The sequence below is a fragment of the Coniophora puteana genome (genome assembly GCF_000271625.1).
Source record: "Coniophora puteana RWD-64-598 SS2 unplaced genomic scaffold CONPUscaffold_18, whole genome shotgun sequence".
NCBI classification, from domain to species: domain Eukaryota; kingdom Fungi; phylum Basidiomycota; class Agaricomycetes; order Boletales; family Coniophoraceae; genus Coniophora; species Coniophora puteana.
In genome coordinates, this window is record NW_006913070.1 from 539,783 (window position 1) to 557,773 (window position 17,991).

General features: G+C 52.0%; 7 protein-coding genes across 7 annotated transcripts; 4 read left to right on the plus strand and 3 right to left on the minus strand.

Annotated features, from left to right (window-relative positions):
* Positions 1-38: 38 nt before the first annotated feature.
* CONPUDRAFT_93669 (uncharacterized protein) lies at positions 39-1,750 on the plus strand (the record flags this gene model as incomplete). Its single annotated transcript, XM_007776761.1, has 9 exons — positions 39-172; positions 194-317; positions 421-554; positions 596-668; positions 721-978; positions 1,040-1,219; positions 1,360-1,494; positions 1,576-1,685; positions 1,747-1,750. 9 exons carry the CDS (start codon positions 39-41, stop codon positions 1,748-1,750), a joined length of 1,152 nt encoding a protein of 383 aa, XP_007774951.1.
* Positions 1,751-1,982: 232 nt separating this feature from the next.
* On the minus strand, positions 1,983-2,684 carry CONPUDRAFT_159667 (uncharacterized protein; the record flags this gene model as incomplete). Its single annotated transcript, XM_007776762.1, has 1 exon — positions 1,983-2,684. The coding sequence occupies one exon, from the start codon at positions 2,682-2,684 to the stop codon at positions 1,983-1,985; it is 702 nt and encodes a 233-aa protein (XP_007774952.1).
* Positions 2,685-3,844: 1,160 nt separating this feature from the next.
* Positions 3,845-4,116, plus strand: CONPUDRAFT_159668 (uncharacterized protein; the record flags this gene model as incomplete). Its single annotated transcript, XM_007776763.1, has 2 exons — positions 3,845-3,908; positions 3,965-4,116. The coding sequence occupies 2 exons, from the start codon at positions 3,845-3,847 to the stop codon at positions 4,114-4,116; spliced, it is 216 nt and encodes a 71-aa protein (XP_007774953.1).
* Positions 4,117-6,066: 1,950 nt separating this feature from the next.
* On the plus strand, positions 6,067-6,771 carry CONPUDRAFT_159669 (uncharacterized protein; the record flags this gene model as incomplete). Its single annotated transcript, XM_007776764.1, has 2 exons — positions 6,067-6,501; positions 6,562-6,771. 2 exons carry the CDS (start codon positions 6,067-6,069, stop codon positions 6,769-6,771), a joined length of 645 nt encoding a protein of 214 aa, XP_007774954.1.
* Positions 6,772-7,557: 786 nt separating this feature from the next.
* Positions 7,558-10,866, minus strand: CONPUDRAFT_159670 (uncharacterized protein; the record flags this gene model as incomplete). The annotated part of the gene is made up of 8 exons (XM_007776765.1): positions 7,558-7,974; positions 8,030-8,194; positions 8,258-8,610; positions 8,661-8,973; positions 9,142-9,246; positions 9,295-9,474; positions 9,529-10,425; positions 10,474-10,866. 8 exons carry the CDS (start codon positions 10,864-10,866, stop codon positions 7,558-7,560), a joined length of 2,823 nt encoding a protein of 940 aa, XP_007774955.1.
* Positions 10,867-13,294: 2,428 nt separating this feature from the next.
* On the plus strand, positions 13,295-14,120 carry CONPUDRAFT_132487 (uncharacterized protein; the record flags this gene model as incomplete). Its single annotated transcript, XM_007776766.1, has 2 exons — positions 13,295-13,475; positions 13,548-14,120. Exons 1-2 carry the CDS (start codon positions 13,314-13,316, stop codon positions 14,118-14,120), a joined length of 735 nt encoding a protein of 244 aa, XP_007774956.1. The 5' UTR covers positions 13,295-13,313.
* Positions 14,121-14,221: 101 nt separating this feature from the next.
* Positions 14,222-17,444, minus strand: CONPUDRAFT_159672 (uncharacterized protein; the record flags this gene model as incomplete). Its single annotated transcript, XM_007776767.1, has 17 exons — positions 14,222-14,632; positions 14,702-14,941; positions 15,022-15,337; positions 15,399-15,431; positions 15,503-15,623; positions 15,684-15,785; positions 15,847-15,886; positions 15,929-15,942; positions 15,996-16,053; positions 16,110-16,194; positions 16,246-16,352; positions 16,429-16,649; positions 16,714-16,739; positions 16,804-17,003; positions 17,056-17,186; positions 17,249-17,320; positions 17,375-17,444. 17 exons carry the CDS (start codon positions 17,442-17,444, stop codon positions 14,222-14,224), a joined length of 2,247 nt encoding a protein of 748 aa, XP_007774957.1.
* Between the last annotated feature and the right edge of the window lie 547 nt (positions 17,445-17,991).

Consider the following 17,991-nt stretch of genomic DNA (forward strand, 5'->3'; position numbering starts at 1 on the left):
AGAGTCTCGAGGTGGACGGCCGTGAACAGAGAACAAGGATGACGACGCGATTGCGTGCGCTGAGTGAGACCTTGAGCTCGTGTTGGCGGGAAGTGTCGATATCCCTCGCGGGTGGCACCCCTTTCTTCCTCACCATCAGGACCTCTCTGAGGATCTTTCAACTTGCACTCGCGTCTTAACTCTCAACGGCCAGCAAGCATGTCCATGAAGGAGAATTGGTAGATACACCTGTTCCCCAGCGGCAACACCAGCCAGCGCGCTTCCCAGTAGACGATGCCTACCCATTGAGCTGGACGCATACATCTCGAACTACTCCGGTATGCTCTCACACCTGTGCTCTCGTCAGGATGCAGGGCGGTCATCGGTAGACTCGTACACGTCATCTCAAATCGTCCAACCCTTGTACCGCAGGCGCTGTAGCTCGCCTTCGTCCACATCCCTCAGCTTCGCGACCCAGAGCTATATCACGCAGTGATCAGAGCATACGATGGGATAGCTGCAACTCCGGGAGTTCAGCTTCCGCCAGCACAAGAGCTCGTCAACGTTAATCATCAGTGGATCGAGGAGCAGACGGCGACTACTCAGCCTCGCTCAGACATTACTCCAAGTCACGCGAATACTGCACGATGAGCCAGCATGTCCTCGACGTGCGTCTTTCTGTACTCGAAGTGCACGTCTTTCCAACGCGTTGCCATCCAATTCCTGACCTCGCGACTATAGCTTCTCATCGAACAATGCAACTACGCGCACATCCAGTCCTGCATCATCAAGGCTGACGCTGCGCTCGAACTGGCATCCGCAGCCAACACTGGCTCAACTCCAGGCCAGCCTTCCCGCAAGAACGAGCGCTCGCTCACGCACTCCAAGTTGGACTTTGCCTCTGCACTTCACAACCTCGGGCAAAGAAATCACGAGCGTGCTGCTACGATGTTCTTGAGGGCCGGGTCTGCAGACCAGTCGGGTGGCTGGGTAGACAAGGTGCGTAGTATCATGGTTGCTCACTAGTTATATCGACCTAATGTCCCGATGATGGGTTTAGTTGATACCCGCAGGCGACATCGCCGTATATGGCACACTGCGCGCTCGCAACGCTCTCTCACGGCGCGATCAAGGTACAGCTACTCGAGAACTCCGTGTTCTCGGTGTACATCGAGCAGGAACATTACGACATTACGTTCGTGACCTCATACATGCGTACATGACGAACGACTTTAAGTTTGTCTTGTAGATACTCTCGCGCGACTTGGTGGGTTCCTGTCAAAAACTCGCGTTTGAGCGTGTCTCTGATCAGTATGGCTTTCTTCAGACACGCCATGCGCTCGATATCCACCTCGCACCACACATCGCCGCATACGAGAGGTTCTCGTCGTTGTCTTCCTGCAGCCATTCGCGACTCTTGCGCTTTCACGTATGGCGGCGCCCTTTGGACGGGATGTAGCTGAGGCGGAGCAGGAGGTGGTCACAGTCATCCAAGCAGGCCGGATTCAGGCACGCGTGGACAATTAGAACAAGGTGAGGTCGTACTCCCCAGCAGTACCTTCAGAGCGTTCTCACTGATGTGCCTGTCGCCTGTAGGTCCTGAGAGCGAAGAAGGAAGACCAACGCGCAAAGCTCTTCGCAGACGCTTTGCGCATTAGCAAGGAGATGCAGCGCACGAACCGCAAGCTTTTGCTTCGCATGCATCTGTAAGTTTCGGTCGTCCCGTTGTGTCTCTCGTATGTTCGTTGCTCAGCCGCTGCTTCCCAGGTAACAAGCAGACTTGACGATCGAGATGCCCAAGTCCCGGAAACGGGAGATCGAGATCAACACGGAAGGTCCTGCAATCCTCATCGACTAGAGTTAACTGACGTCTCGTCCCTTATTGCTTTGTATCGCATACCGTCTATGTCTAGCCTCACGCAGTCGGCTTGTTATATGCATCCTTGATCTCAGAAGTTGTGTTTGTCAACGACATACAGCTACTTGAATATAACAGGGTATCATCAACACCGCTTCATCTCAACGACCTCTTTAGCATATCCATCAGATCGCCGATTATCGAGAGACAAGCTCTGTGCGGGGACGCAACCTACGCTCGTGCCATCCTTCCGTCCCGCGCTCTCCTTCCCTCGATCGCTGGACCCATCCTCCAGTCTGACTCTCACTCGGTCCAAATCGACGACAAACCGGCCGACACTGAGCTCTTCGCTCGTTGTGCCCCACGCGATGCCTTGTGAAATACGGAGTAGCACCAGCAAAGCTGAGATGATCTGCACTTGAGGCAGCAGTGTCACCAATATGTACACCCCAGGGTGATTCGCGAGCGGCAGGGCCATGTAGACGAGCGAGGCGGCTGTAAGTAGAGCGCACGACTCAGTGAGTATGTGCGCGATGTTGGTGAAGTGGTTCGGGTGGAGGACGGGACCTGTCGGTTGCGGGGTACGGACATTATTACGAGCTTGGTGCCGAAAGTTTATGTATGGGGAACGGCGAGGGAGACATACCGAGGATTTGTCGCGAGTGTCGGCGGAAGCGTAATAGCTACCCGCCATAAGCGTGGTGGATATGACGTTGAATACGATTGCTAGGATAAGTGGCGGAGTGTTGTAACTGGACGCCAGCGAATGAGCCGGCAGGATACTCTGATCAGGCACGGTGTTCGAAAGCCACGAGATCAACCCAGTGACTACGAGCGTGGAGATCATCAGGCTATCCGAGCCTCTTGGATAAGTGAAAGGGACATGCCAATCATTCCCAAGTATAACAAGACCGGAGGGGGTATCAAGTTAGTGACGGACCCATCTAGAGGTGGAGAAGATGATCTCGAGATAATCCAAGTACATACCTTTGTTAGCTGATCATAGCATCAACACTCCGGATTTGAGGAAGAGAATGAATGCGGAGGGAGCTGGGTCGCCAGCGCGTCGAGCGGGCACGGATGGCCCCGCCCAATATGTGAACCGATTGCAATTCCCCGGGTCGCGCTGTCTTCGCCGAAGAGAGGCTGAGTTTGTGCATACCACTCGCCATCAAGATCGGAGTCAAGTCATCCTTGCGGGTGATGCGGTGGCAAGGCGAGAAGGACATCAGAGACTTGATGCTAACCTCGCCAAATCGTATCACGAAGAATGCGGTGGTAGATACGCAAGCGTCAAAGGGAGTGCTAAAGTCAACTTCAAAGTGGTGAGCATCGGCACCTTTTTATTAGAGTGGGGGACTTGATGCTTGAGGCTCGAATGCGCTTCATGCACTATTTGATCCTGTTGCCGAGATGGACCATTGAGCGCCAGGCAGCCCAAGGCCACTACCCCTATCCCTAAAGGCCTAATGGGTTGCTGGCAGCAGCCGATGTCGGCAGGTTCCGGAACTCTGATGGACATTTGGCGCCGGTGCCTGAGCTGCGGTACCTGACGGGTTACCCGGCGCTCTTAATGCTCTACCTCTTCCTTACTCTCCCAGCATGCAGTCTGCAAGAATGCAACATAAGCCGAATTATACAGTGGCGAAAAACAACCCTTTTACTAGGATAGTGTCAAGCCTCGCCATAAGCCCTGAGCACACCTTTGTTGCAGCTGGCTGCTTGGACGGCAAGGCTGCAGTCTGGTCAACGTTATCAGGACGTCTGATATTTGTGGTTGAAGGGCGGATTCCAGTGGCATCGTTGATTTGGAGATGCGAATGGATGTTCGATTTAGGCATGGCCAATGGGGTGGTTACCACGGTGAGAATACATGAGGTATGAGGTTTTACGGCTTCCGCGACGACAGGCAGGCTCAGCGATGTTGACCAGGACGGGTTGTCTGCAACCGGCTTTCAAGCGCATACTCGGCGCCCTGTCGAGTGCTTGGCGCTTCATGACAACAATATGGCAACGGGCGCCCACGAGGAGGTGCACGTCTGGTCCTTGGGTAGGAATGATGATCCTCTAGGTACGTTATCTGCTGCCTATATAATCAGCTGTTGTGGTTGACCTTTTGACCATCAGCGTTGTGGAACCCTCTCGGACGCGTGGGCTACCCCGCAATGGTAGATGAACATAAGGATGACTCGGTCATTGTCTGTGACCTGCACTGGATATCCACACCATCTCATCCTCAATCGCTTTTGGTCTGCTACATGCACCACGGCATCGTGTAAGCGCATGCTATAATTCTTCGCCTTTTTTCTCCTTTGTGGCTTATCCCAATGCAACTAGGTTTTGGGACGCACGATCACAACAAACCCAGCATCATTTCCCAGTGAAGACATCAATGTAACGTTAGTTTTGCCACCCCATCCTTGCTCTAACGCATGGTATCTCTAGCGGAAGGACGTCTATCTCCCCGGATTATCGGCGAATTGCCGTATCTAATATGAAAACCGGATTCGATGTTTATGATACTGACAGCGGTGCACCTTTGACTTCTTTCCGTGTCAAATTCAGCCAAAAGATTGCGTTGAGAGCACCTGTTGCTTTTCTTCACAGTGGAAGAAGTCTTCTTGGGGGCACATCGGTCGGACGGACCTGTGTTTGGGACATTGAGAGTGACGAAGCAGCCCAGATACTAAAGCATGAAGGTGACGATGCATATGTGTAGCAATTATCCTACCTAACTTAACAACGTCCTTTTCTAGATGGCCAAATTGTTCTTGCCGCCACAGTTAGTTATTCTGTGATTAATAGTTCGAGTATTGACCAGCGTCAGGCCTCACCACATGGCGACGATGGCCAAACTATGGTAGTCACCGCAACATTTTCTGGTGACACGATAGATGGCATACCCTGCATCAAGCTTTGGGATGATTTTGATCTGAGTGAGCAGACGCAGTTGTGTGTATTGATTAGAGCATAACTAATTAGCACTAGATTTGACGCAAGTCACAAATGACAAGCTAAAAGCAATGGGTGCTCAAGCTCCTTCCCTCATCACCCACCAACGTTACATGCGTGCCCTTTTCATGCTGGCGTTCGTTATTGCAGTAGCTGGGAGCCTGAAACCTTGGCTTCATACCACGCTCTCGAGTGCTTTAGGTTAAGCGTGGTTATGCATTCTATACTTTGTCGTCGCTCTTTGTTTGTCATCTCTTGTTGTAGCTAAGATCTTATCATATTCTCGTTTGCCTCTACTGGACCGGCGTATCTGTTGTGTGGGGTACTCGGCGGGCATGTGGATTGGGAATGAACACGCATGCTTCCTATGCTGCTGGCGCCATGACAGCTTCTGTAATAGGGTGGTGTTGTAGGGAACGCTGATGGTGAGAGCGGCTATTGAGGTGACCGATACCCTGAATGCGACAAGAGGGGACGCGTGCCGTTGCGACGTGACATGGACAGGCGGGCTCGCCAAATGCGCCTGAGCTGTGAAGTGCGTTGATCGTAAGATCTGTGAGAACTTAGACGGCTCGGCTCAGAGTCAGAAGAGACAAACCGGAGACTCGAGTTCAAGTTCAAATGTTCAACGTCTCCCCAGCCCGCGTTACTAAGATTTTACAGAGTGGGGAGATGCACCACAACGCTCACAAGCTGCGTACGGCCTATTGATTTTGTTGGCGAATTGTCGGAAAAAGCGAAATTGCGTCGAAATGCATTGAAACGCATTTTGATGGTAACCCCGTCTTAATGGGGGGTTCGTAAAGTTGAGATGCCGTTTCAACGCTCATAAAAACGGGTCATCGACGACGAAAAGCCAATCATATCACGTCGCTACGACCGCATTCCCGCCTTGGCGCCGTCTTGACAACATTTAAATGGCATTTTGACGATTTGAACCCCCCATATAGTTGCGTTGAGACGCGAAATGCCGCCACCGTCAAGATGCCCGTTTTGGTTTTTCCGACAGAGAGGGGTGAACCACAAGAGGGCGGGACAGCGGGCCGCCTTGCCTGAAAAGAAAACCGATCCACGGTGATGCTGGTAGGTACCAACATCAGCTGAGGGTATCGCAGTCAGCTGATCACTTGGCTGCCAGATTTATTTGCTACATAGGTAGATTCCATACTGGCCAACTCCTCGGACCACATGTCACCGGTCACCAGCGAACGCGTAAACCTCATCAGCAGCTGCATGAAAGCGGTGGGCCATGGACTCTGCCCGAATTAATCTCGATTATGCGTCTTACTCCCCTGCCCTCCTTCAAAATCTGGGGCTCACCCACCGCCACCAGATCCTGGCACATCTCCCTCTCCCTCGTTTACCTCTCCGCGTGGATCATCGTCTCTGTCAATATTTGGCACTACCACATCTTCAGCAAAACCAACGTCGGCCTTGTCATCGCCGTGCACATCCTCCTCGACCTCTCGCTCGCACCATGGGCCTTCTTCGTCGCCGCCCGCCGCCCGCCGCCCGCCGCCGTCGTGTCCACGTTCATTGCCATCGTGTCCGCCAACCTCGCGCTCGTGTTCACGCTCGTGTTCCCGCCGAGGTGCTGCATTTTTGCGATCAGGCAATGTGTGGATGGAAAGCCATCTTATAGCGAGGGACGTGGCAAGCCGCCGGATACGGATACGGGGCTGACGCTGCTGCCTATTCTTATTGTTGCCATTGTGCGTTATTTCCTTCTTCTTGATCTTCAGTTTTTGTGTCCTAATCAGCTCCCCTCGTAGATTGACATCTTCCTGTGGCCGTGGCTCGGTGCGCTCTGGGAAAGCAGGCTGTATTGGGCGCGCAACCCTAAGCTTGGCCTATATAGGCTATCGGCGCGTCTACGGGGAAAGAAGAAGGAAGAGGCACTGCCCCATCCCGAAGGTGTCGCCATCTCGATTCGCAACTTTAGTAAGGCCTTCCCCGCGTCGGTGTTCAAGCGCGATAAGTAAGGGGCCTGTCAAGTACTGCTGTCAACGGCCTGTCTCTCAACATTCCCAAGTTTCATTTTAATGTCCAAGGAGGGCGCGTAGCCCCATGACGGACACGTAGAACAACGTATGGCATTGAATGCTTCGGTAAAATCCCGAGATGATCTACTGCCCTCCCGTCCTAAAACTCCTCCCTCGTACGTTGCGCTAACGCCGCCTGAAGCCCTCACTTCTGATGGTCTTCAAGTAATTAATTTTTTTTCAATGCGTTTCAAATAAGTTCTTTGGATTCTACCTAGATAACCTTTTATCCTTATTCAGCAGATACTGTAATGTTGTTTTAAGATAACATATTAGCAGATATGCTATATTTTGCTAAAACATATGCTAAAGATATCAATCATCTAATTAAACTCCCGCTCATCATACGCGCACGAAAACTCTTAAATAACATTTACATAACTGCTTTGATTCATCCAGAAGTTAGCATAAACCGCGTTAACGATTATTTCAAAGTAAGTTCACCGTAAATGGGACCGATGTTTTGTAGACACCAAATCGATAGGTTTACAATATCTGTTGAATGACTTGGGCCATTTTTGGTCAACGTGTTCAGACTAATCAAAAAATAAGTTTTACATAACTTGTCTCTAGTTATCCTAAAATGCACCCTGTGCGACGGTGACAAACTTGGCGGACTGTCCAAAGGGTTTGTAACACGTGTTTGTAACAAATTTGTAACAAGTTTGTGACATGAACAAAAACGGCTCGATTTCTCGAGTTCTACGCGATCTAGGCTACGGGAATCTACGGTAAACCAAACTCCCATGTAATAGGTGGCTCAGGGCCACTAATCTTCCCTTTGTCAGTGCGACTGTTGTCTTCACCCCTCACTGCAGCAGTCCCTGAGTCCTGGGGTTTGTCAGACAAAAGGTCGAGGAAGCGAGTCAAAAACGCGCTCCGCATGTTGACCTCCCTGTAGCCGACGAGATTTTCAGCAGTGACCACCTCAGACCTGATCTGGTCCTTCTCCTCCGGGGACAGCGTGTCTTCATCGAGCCAGGTGTCAGCTGTGTCGAGGATGTCTTCCGAGTCTGTGGCTGTGCTTGTCTCTGAGTCGTCCTCGCACCGGGGTCGTTTCAAGCCGTGCGTGATCTCTGTTTCACCAAGATCAGGGCGAAGAGCAGAGAAGCGCAGGGTAGGCTTCTGCACCGGCTTCTTGGCCTATTATGGTGTAGTTAATAGGAGTTATTGCTTCAAATTGATGTTGAGAACTCACATTTTGTGCGTGCATCAAGTCCCATTGCCGGATTTGGATTTGATTGACCAAGGTGGAGCTCTTCTGTGCGTTTCGATGTGGGGAGTTCATCCACGCCATCGTAGAAGCGGTCCGTTCATCAGCCATCGAGTTAACAGAGATGTCGAAGATCTTTTTGGCAAGGTACTGGGGACAAGATGGGCTGTTAGATCACATGCCAGTGGGAACCAACTGAAAAAGGGCACTCACCGCCAAGACATCTGCATCGTCGTGTGTGAGGAAATCTTGCCAGTACTGTGAAACATTCTCGTTGGTGACCTGTGCAGTATTCTTGTTGAATGGCCAAGTGCCATTGGCGTATGCAAGCACCTGATTGTTAAGTTTTGTTAGCGCAGTGTGGCCATTGTGAGAGCAAATTTGTTCTTTCTTGTCCACATACTCCAACCGGAGCTGGGAGACAAGGAATGCGCCGATCCGTTTGAGGGTCTCATTCTCGCCCAATCCAGATGAAGCAGAGTAGATACCGGTTCCGCCGCGGCGGATCACCACTGGGGGAACAGCCAGGGGATTCACATTCCTGAGAACGCCAGAATCGCGGTTGCCTGTCATAAATAAGTAAGGGACAAGATAAGAAAGGAGCACGGGAACGCACCCGGGATTAAAAAGAAGGCTGTAACAAAAATATCTGAAGGCGCGTTATTGATTAGTTGGTCAAATTGATAATTGCACAGTCTTCGAATTTGCTCCACGTCTTCCCGCGGCAGCCTGAAATTCTTGCGCAGCGAGAGCTCCTCAATTGAAGCCTGGATGGCAATCCAGTATGTGTATGTATCAGCTGCGGTGGCAAAGGAAGACTCAAGGCATTTAGTTGCCTTGGCGGCAGGGCCAATGACGGTGAGAAGTGTTGCCAGGTCCAGTTGAAACGCAAGTGTGTCATCCGGATCAGCGAATTTATGGTTCACGTCCTGGATTATGTAATCAGTAAGCGCGGGTAAACTTCAAAACTAGGCAGGGTTTTATACCGGAATTGTGATGATATTATTCTCGCAAATGTCTCGCAGAGGCGCCATGCATCGCATAATTGAATTGCCCGCAAAATATATAGTACCAAACCGAGTATCACCCACACTGACTAACCCGCGTGACACACCGTGATTGGTTCGGGCATCCTTGAGCTTAGAGTTGGCGAAGGTTGACTTGCTGAAAAACTTGTTCGTGCGCCGAATGACTGATATCTCCTATATAATATTAGATATGGAGTAGTGTCAGAAAATAGAGTAACGTACCTCCGCAAACACCTCAAGTCGACAGATGTCCTGGATGAGGAGGTTGATGTGATGACAGCTGTCGGGGATGTTGATGATCCAGGGGAATTTTTCTTGGATCTTGCGACGTGCAACGCGAGTGTTGCCGGTGTTATCGGAGCATATCCCAGCAAAACGGCTGGGGCCAACATGCGTGATAATCTAGTTGATATGCAATAGTGAGACATGGGCAGAGAACATGAGTAAAGAACGCACCTCGTCGAGCATCTGAAAGAGATGCATGGCAGTGTGGGACTCATCCGAAGCCTCATGCCCCTTGAAGAAGTACACAGCGCGAGCAGGGGTGATGATGTGGACGGTGTAGACAGACTGAGGGCGCCGGATTGTCTGGCCGTCGAAGGTGATGCAGAGGTTTGAGGACTGGCGAAGCTCTTCAAGCTGCTTGGTTCGAATGAGGGATGCTTCGGCAGGTATCTGATATTGCTCGAGCTTCGATGGTGACGCTGGCGTGTACTCAGGTGCAGCATGGGCAAGAATCGCCTTCCATTGATCCAAGCCCACCTTGGCCGGCGCAATGCCGGCAACGCAGATGAAATGGACAATGTCGGCGTCGAGCTGCCGCGTCAACTGCTCAATGCGTGCCTTCTTGGCAACCGGGGCGATTGAAGATTGCCGAAGTTTTGAAGAGGTGCTTGTCAACGTGGATAACAGAGGAGGGGAGGGTGTGGGTGACAAGGAAGGGGATGGTGTGGGTGCTGGGGTTGAGGAAGCAAGGAGTCGTGCTGTTGGGGCGCTCTCCGCAAACTCCTTATCAATCAGGCTGCGTAAAATGGCCGGGAGGTGCTCGCATTGAGCAGCATGAGCAAGAATACGCACCTTAATCCGCCTCTGAGAACTCCATGCTAACTTGCACCCGTGCGATGTGCCAACGCATCGGAATGTTGTATTCCTGTCGGGGTCGTTGGCCTTGTAGCAGCGAATGGCGAGCTGGACAAGACGTGGGTCAACCGGACGCCCTCCCACTCCTTTCTCGGGCTCGGGTACATCCACATAGTCGCAAGGATCGATCACCTCAGGAGGGACATTGTCGGGATCGCCAGTGGTCGAGGGATCAATGGGATTGCTGGTAGAAGCGTTGTGTTGAGGGGGGAGCTAGATAGACATTAATAAGACTACAACAGAGAATGAAGGACCACATACCGGCTTGTTAGCTTCACTGTAATAGTGTGCTACCGTGCGCCAGAAGTCGTTGAGCCATTTCTTGAGAGGCTCATCGTCCGGGGCAGCCTGCAACGCAGACGCTAGCACGTCGGCAACAGCCGTGAGGCCGGGCCCACGTTCTAATAACAGGAACGCATAGGGGCTGCTGTCGTCTGCACGTCCAGACGGCGCAAACGTAACCTCTAGTTCACGGTTCAACGCGGCGGCGGCGGTTCCGTAGTTCTCGACATCTTCGGGGTTGGGCTCCCAGCCAATGAAGCTGTAATGGGAGCTACCAAAAGGTATGGTCCCTGGAAGCCCTTCTAGAGCAGTGCGGAGCTGGCGCACACTTTCCCGAGTGCGGGAGATGTTGTGAAAGAAGTTGTCGTCCATAGGGGAGGGTCAAACAAGGGGCAGAGACGACGACTCGGAAGAAATGGGCTAGTTTGCCCTCACCAGCAGGACCCCCGAATATCAGTACTGAGGCATGGTGCCGACCCCTCCGAAAATGTCCGTATAAAGGGTGTCAAAACCCCCCAAAATGTCCGGAAAAATCACCTGGCCTTCCGCTGCTGGTCGGAAAATGTCCGGAAACTGGGATCTGGCCTCAAAATCGGCAAATTTTGGCCTGATGTCCGGATTGTGGCATCTGGCTTGTCTAAAAGCGGTTTTTAGAGAGTAAAAGCTTGATTTTTTGCTCTAATCAATGATTTGGTAGATGCTGCACTTCAAATATGGTTTTATTTGTTGTGATAATGGGGTTTTGTGAACATGGCACGAGGACGGTTCGAACCCAAGACCTCGTGGTATTGACGCAAAAAGGTTAATGTGCATAGATACTTATCCATTCCGCCACAGGGCCATATTATCTTTCCCGATGTTTGCGTATATGACTACATAGCTCGAGGACGCCCCCCTCACCAACACCGCCGCCGACGACGGCGACGACGAGGATTAGTAATACACCATTCACTTCACGCACACAATCAGTACAATCCCAATTTCAAGTAAGGGTTAGATGCCCTTGCATGCATCAGGAACATCGTGACCTTCTGGACGGACTTTTGAGACTTTCAAGGCCTTGTGCCTGGTCGGCCAAGACCACAAGGCAAGACAACATTGTATTTTGACTATTTAGGATATTTAATGCGAAATAAATGGGGTGTACTGCCGAGAAATAAATGGAGCGGGCGTGAGAAAGGAAAACAAAGGGATGCTGCGGACTTAAATCAAAAGAAGATTTCGGTGAGATTCGAACACACGACCGCCCGAACACCATAGCAAGTATACCATTGAAATTGTGACGTTGACCGCTGCACCACGACGCCGTTGAACTACTACATAGCTTTAGTTTATACAACCCGCCTCTGCGGGACTTAGTGAAAATTCTGTCAATCACCCTAGCTGTGGACGCATTTTGTCCTCACTAGGGGATTATGATGCTACAAGTTAAATATCAAGCCTACTTCTACTTCATCATTCACTTATTAAAATACAGTGCTTGCCTCATACACGTATCAACAAGTGTGACAAGGGCATACTGGTGTCGAGTGTTTGAAGGGAATTTCACTAAGTCCGTCCCGCCGAGGTGGGTTATATAAGCTAAAGTTATCTAGTAGTTCAACGGCGTCGTGGTGCAGCGGTCAACGTCACAATTTCAATGGTATACTTGCTATGGTGTTCGGGCGGTCGTGTGTTCGAATCTCACCGAAATCTTCTTTTGATTTAAGTCCGCAGCATCCCTTTGTTTTCCTTTCTCACGCCCGCTCCATTTATTTCGCGGCAGTACACCCCATTTATTTAGTCAATACGCGACAAATATATTCTGTAGCGACAAACGGGGCGTGCAAACTTGTGAAATTTCTGGTTTCTCTGATTGACTTGTGAACTTTGCCCTGGCACCAGCTCCGGCAACCTCGTACAAAGTAGATACAGGCCTGTACAAGCCTAAACCAGGTACTCACGATGTTCCTGATGTGAGGCTAGGAAAAAATGCTACTAATGGATGGGACCATTCAGGTTAACTGGCGCGGGATCACTTTCGGACGGATTTTGGGCAGGGCTTATTCGTAAGAATGTTATTATGTAAACAGCTGGACCGTGCCGCACGCCTGCTGAGTCCCAGAGGATTGGGAGACCAACATTGCATTAGGGTAGTCATGGTCCATTGTGGACCAAAACTCCTCGTGGCACCGCCCCCTTGATTTGTCCGGACGCGCACCCGGCCTCCCTCACGCGCCAGCTCAAATGTCCGTATCCTGGACCCGGCATAGGTCGTAAATCCGGCTCAAACTCCCCAAAATGGGCCTAAAATGTCCGGAAAAATCACCTGGCCTAGGTGTCCAAAAAAGGAAATTCGTGTCCGGATCGGCACCATGCCTCAGTGCTGATATTCGGGGGTCCTTCACCAGCTTATGACTCGAGCAAGGCATAACTTAGCGAGGAATGAGCACGTTGAGCTGTCAAAATCCATGGTCTCTGCTGGTCTAGACAACGAGCGCTGCGCTGTACCATCAATCTGCTCATTAGGAGTTTGTAACATATGGAACATCAGGATTTCGGCCGATAGGTATGCGACAAGTAGCAAACGTGTTATCAACATGTCACAAACACCTCGCGTTACAAACACCTCGGTTTTTCACCGAGCACTAATTCAAGAGAGGAAGATGGAGAAGAGGGAAGAGCCACGCTAGGATATAAAACATAACAAATACCGAAAACTCTCTGATGGCACGAAACGTGTCATGATCTGCGTGGTCGACCACGTGTCTTTGAGGCACACCGACTCGCGCCTCACGCGTACGCGCCCTCGAGGTTGCACTGACTACCAACACTGGGTTATGTTCAATCCTGCATCTCCTGGCAAGGCTACACTTCTTTTGATTGGTTCACTAGCAGCAAACTATGTCATAACACCTCCTACACGTCGACCTCCCATAGATGAGCGCCTCAAGCCGTCTGGTTTAGAGCTGGCTTCACCAAAGTTCCATGTTGTCTTCAAGGTGCGCACAACTCGACTCGTTTCTGCAGCGTACTCAGAACCCGACATGAACACCCTCTGTTGTCTCCTGCAGACTGTTATGTGGTCCATAACCACGTGTGAAACCTTGACAATCCTCGCCATCCAATATCCCTCTCTCCCGCGCTCCAATGACATCCTCACGCATCTTGTACGCTCGGATGACCCCTCCACATTCAACGTCCCTCAGCCGAGCCCTCATTTCCTCTTTGGAACTGCCCTCATCCTCACTGGCGCGTTCATTCGGGTTTACTGCATACGAACTTTAGGGCGGTTCTTCACCTTCGAGCTGAGCCTCCGCAAGGACCACCATCTCCTTACCTCAGGCCCGTACGGCCTCGTTCGCCACCCGAGCTACACTGGTATCATCCTCGTTGTTTCTGGCCTCCTGCTTTGCCACTTCAACCCACAGTCGTGGCTCGTCGCATGCTCGGGACTCTTCCCCGTGAAGCGGCAGCTCGTGTCGAGGGCGCTAGCGGCCATCTCGACGGGCATCGTCTCGATGATGACGTATGGACTGACAAAGAGGATGCAGAAGGAGGATAGGATGCTCGAGCAGCGGTTTGGCGAGGAATGGAGAACATGGGCGCGAAAGGTGCCGTATCGCTTAATACCTGGCATATACTGAGGTGAGAGAGCGTGTATTTTGTTCTACATCTATGTTACAGCAGATATTCAGTACGTTTGTCAAATACTACGTCGTTTCAACGGTTCCCTTGCGGGCGCGAATCAATAGTCGTCATCCTCCTCTGGTTGCTCCTCTTCTTCTGGCTGTTCCTCTTCGTCCTGTTGTTCTGGCTCCTCTTCCTCCTCGTTCTGTTCCTCGTTCTGCTGTTCCTCGTTCTGCTGTTCATCATCATCATGTTGCTCCTCCTCGTCCCCATTCTCACTCTTTTCGGCATCTTTCTGCGGCCCATCATGCTGAAGCACGCTCGGGTCGATCCCGAACTTCTCCGCCATCGCCTGCAAGAGTGTCTCGATGTTGCTCAGCCTCGTCTCGACGCTGCTCACGCGATCATTGAGCGAATCGAGCGTCACGGCGACCGCCGTGTCGTCGCTACCGTCGTCATCGTCCACCTCCCAGTTAGTGCCGTTCCAGAAGTTGAGCAGCCCCACGAGATCTTTGGGCGGGTTTTGGCGCTGACAAAATCACCCTCACGTCAACACCACGCGTCAAAGAAAAAGATGAGGGGAGGGAGGCGTGCGTACCTTGACATACCACCCGCTGAATATGCCCCCGGCGAAGCACGCGACCTGGACGTCGACGTCCATCCGCTGCTGCTTCCACCCGCGCTCGAGGTCGTCCAGCCGGCAGTCGAACCGCAGCAGAACCTCGTTGAGCGTGTCCGACAGGCGCTCGAACTCGGACTGGTCCATCTCCTGCTTCGTCGACTTTTCGATGACCGTGCGCTGGGCTTGCAGGATGAGATAGAGGAGGGGCATAATCGTCTGTTCGAACCGAGCCCATCAGACGACCGTGATCAGTGCACCGCGCGGATGAAGGAGGAAAACGAAAGACGAAAACGCACAAGCTCGATCCGATCTTGTCCTGTGATCATGGCCACCGTCGCTGCGTCCTCGATGTAATAGTCCACGGCCTTCAGCTTCTCGGTTAGCTTGTTTTCCTCGTACTTCGTGTACTTCTCCTGCACGCGGTACAGGTCCTCCGTGTTGAGCCCAATCGGCGTGTTCTCCGACACGCCCCAGTCAAGCGACTGCAGCACGATCGGGTCAATCGGATCCATCCACGAGACGTAGTCCTCGACGGCCTTCTTGTTCGCGCGTTTGGTCTTGGAGGCGAGATCTTTGATTTCAGCGATGAGTGTGTCGACTTTGATGCGGTAGCTACGAATGTACGCTCATTCTTGCTTCGAGTGGAATGGGCAGAGTGTGATGTGAGACGTACTCATCGTTGTTCATCAGCCACACGATTGCCCAGCTGTCAAGCACAGGGTAGATCTGGATCAGCCTCTCGCAGCATGGTAGAGTCGATGATCTCGGACAACTCACAAGGCCAGCCACTGAGGCACGCTCCATCCTGGCGGTCTCGACTCGATGAAGCCGTTGCACTCCTCCACCGAGATGTAACCACTGCCGTCGGAGTCGATCGCATCCGCGATAGCGGGCCGGTCTATGTGTACACCAATGTCAGCAATTGCACGATTACACTGAATGTGAATTTGCGGCTTACACATGACTTTGTTCAAGAACGGCAGCGTCCACTCGTCAGGATGATTCGTCCCTGCCTCCTGCATCTGCTGTCGAACGCGAGGCTCGTAGAAGTCGTGGATGGCTGTACGTTTTCGTCAGCATCCGCTTCTTCGCTTCTAACCTTTACAACGATGAGCCCATACCGTCCATGAATATTCTACTCTTGACGTTCGAGCGCCATTGCTAGACCCAGGGTCAGAGAATATGCATGCGGTTGATACCAACTTCACTCACGTTATCTAGAAGGCAGCGATGAGCGAAACAAGTTGGTTATACTGGGAAAGCTGCTTACCTTTCCAGATTTTCTTGATGTCCTCGTCTTTGATGAGCTCGTGAGGGCCATCGTCGAGCTATCCAGCGAGTCAGCACCTTTCCAGGGGCGTGGTGAACTGAGGGGCCTATTCACCCTTCTCAAGATAGCGTCCTGAGAGAGCTGCAACGCATCTCTGATTTGCTGCGTGGCGCCATCGATCTTGAACTCGAATGCCCGTCTGAAGGACTATCAGTGTCATACCATCCTCCAAAAGAAACAGATCGCTCACTTGTTATCTTCAAGAAGCTCGCTCAAGTCCTGATGGAGGGCGTTCCGGAGCTGGCCGTTGATCTTCTCGCCCAATATCTTCGCGACTTGATCCAACAACTTGGGATCCTACAATGAGTTCGCGCGTCAAAACCACTGGTCCACCGCTTGCCCATCTCGAAAACCGCTCTCGTGGCACACGCACGTTCATAACACGATCAGGCCCGCCGTTCTTCTTGATGTACTCGGCCGCCTTCTTCTCCCTCGGGGTCGACTGCCCGACCTGGTCGACGATCTTGCGGAAGTCGACGGCCGGCGCGGTCATCTGGATGCCGAAGAACTGCGTGAACCCCTGCCGGTGCTCCATGAACTCGTCCCAGAACTGTTGCAGGCGGCCTTTGAGCTGGTTGGCGCGCATCACCGCGACTGCGATGTCCACGATTTAGCGGCTGCAATTATTCATGTTATGGTGAGAGAATGGGGGACGCACGCATGCTCTTGTGCTTGTAGCACATCCTAGAGACGAGATGAATCAGTTTGAACTGGCTCAGCATCAGTCTACAGTACACACGCGACTTACTGCGAGTAAGCACCGAACTCCTTCATCGAATCTTCCATCCGCTTCAGGAGATACTCAAGGTGATCCCTCAGATCGTCGCGGAGGAAGTCATACGGGACGAGGTGGTGCAGCTCGAACATCACATTCGACATCGCATAGGTCACGACGGCGATCTGCTGGTTGGAGTCGTCTCGCCTGTCCGACTCTAGTTTTATGAATGACTGCAGGACATCGGTCAACGAGTCGGATCCGAAGCGTTGATTCTGCTCATACCGAGTAGTACGTGATCGAGTCCTGCCCGACTTGATACACGACAGAGATGTCCCGCACAACGTCAACGACCTGTTTTCCCGAGGAGACGATTTTCATAGCGGTGATGTTGATCTCCTTGGGGACCACTTTGCCTAGACGCCAATCCCAATGTCGTCATCAACACTTCAAGATGTAATCCAGGTTGTGTGCATACCGGCTTGAACGTTGCCAATGAGCGACTTCGCAGTCTCGAGTGACATCTTGGCCACGGGGATAGTGACATTATCTGCCCTCTCCTCGTTAGATGCATGTTACCCCCAAGGTGAACGAATCGACGTACGCAAACGAGCACGGACAGTCTCCGGGTGGTTAACGTGCTCACGCACATCGTCTGGCGGAGGTGAGCTCATGATATCAGATGAAAACGGTACGAGTGTGAGGGAAAGAAAGTGTTGAACGATCCGCAGCAACGCGACGGTTCCCTTTTATCTGCAGGCTGTGGCCCTCTACGGCCTGAACTTCATCTCTATTTGACGCCATGAACTCTCCCCATCCCGGCGATTCCCAGATCTGAACACACGGGACTTACGCGTCCTTGGTTGCGCTAGGCTACTGCCAGTTGGGCGCCTATCAGCGGGACCACTGCCAGACTGTCAAACTCGCGGGGACCGCGTAGCTTCTTTGATGCCCTGAGCGTCCAGATGCGTTCCCTGGCTTGTCGGAATCAGCGATTATCATGCGCAGCAACGACAGGTTGCAATAGGCATCCTGAGCCAATGTATTCATAAACGTGAATGCGGCGCTAGCGTCTAGGCAACCTGAGCGTAGCGCTGGTGCCTTCTGCCCCAAGATGTGTGTCAGATGTTGGAAACCTGTGTAGCGCGCAGATCACCGATGCCCGAGTCGGAAAACATTGAAGTCTGAGTCAGCTAGGGCAATCGGCAGCAAAGGGTGGGA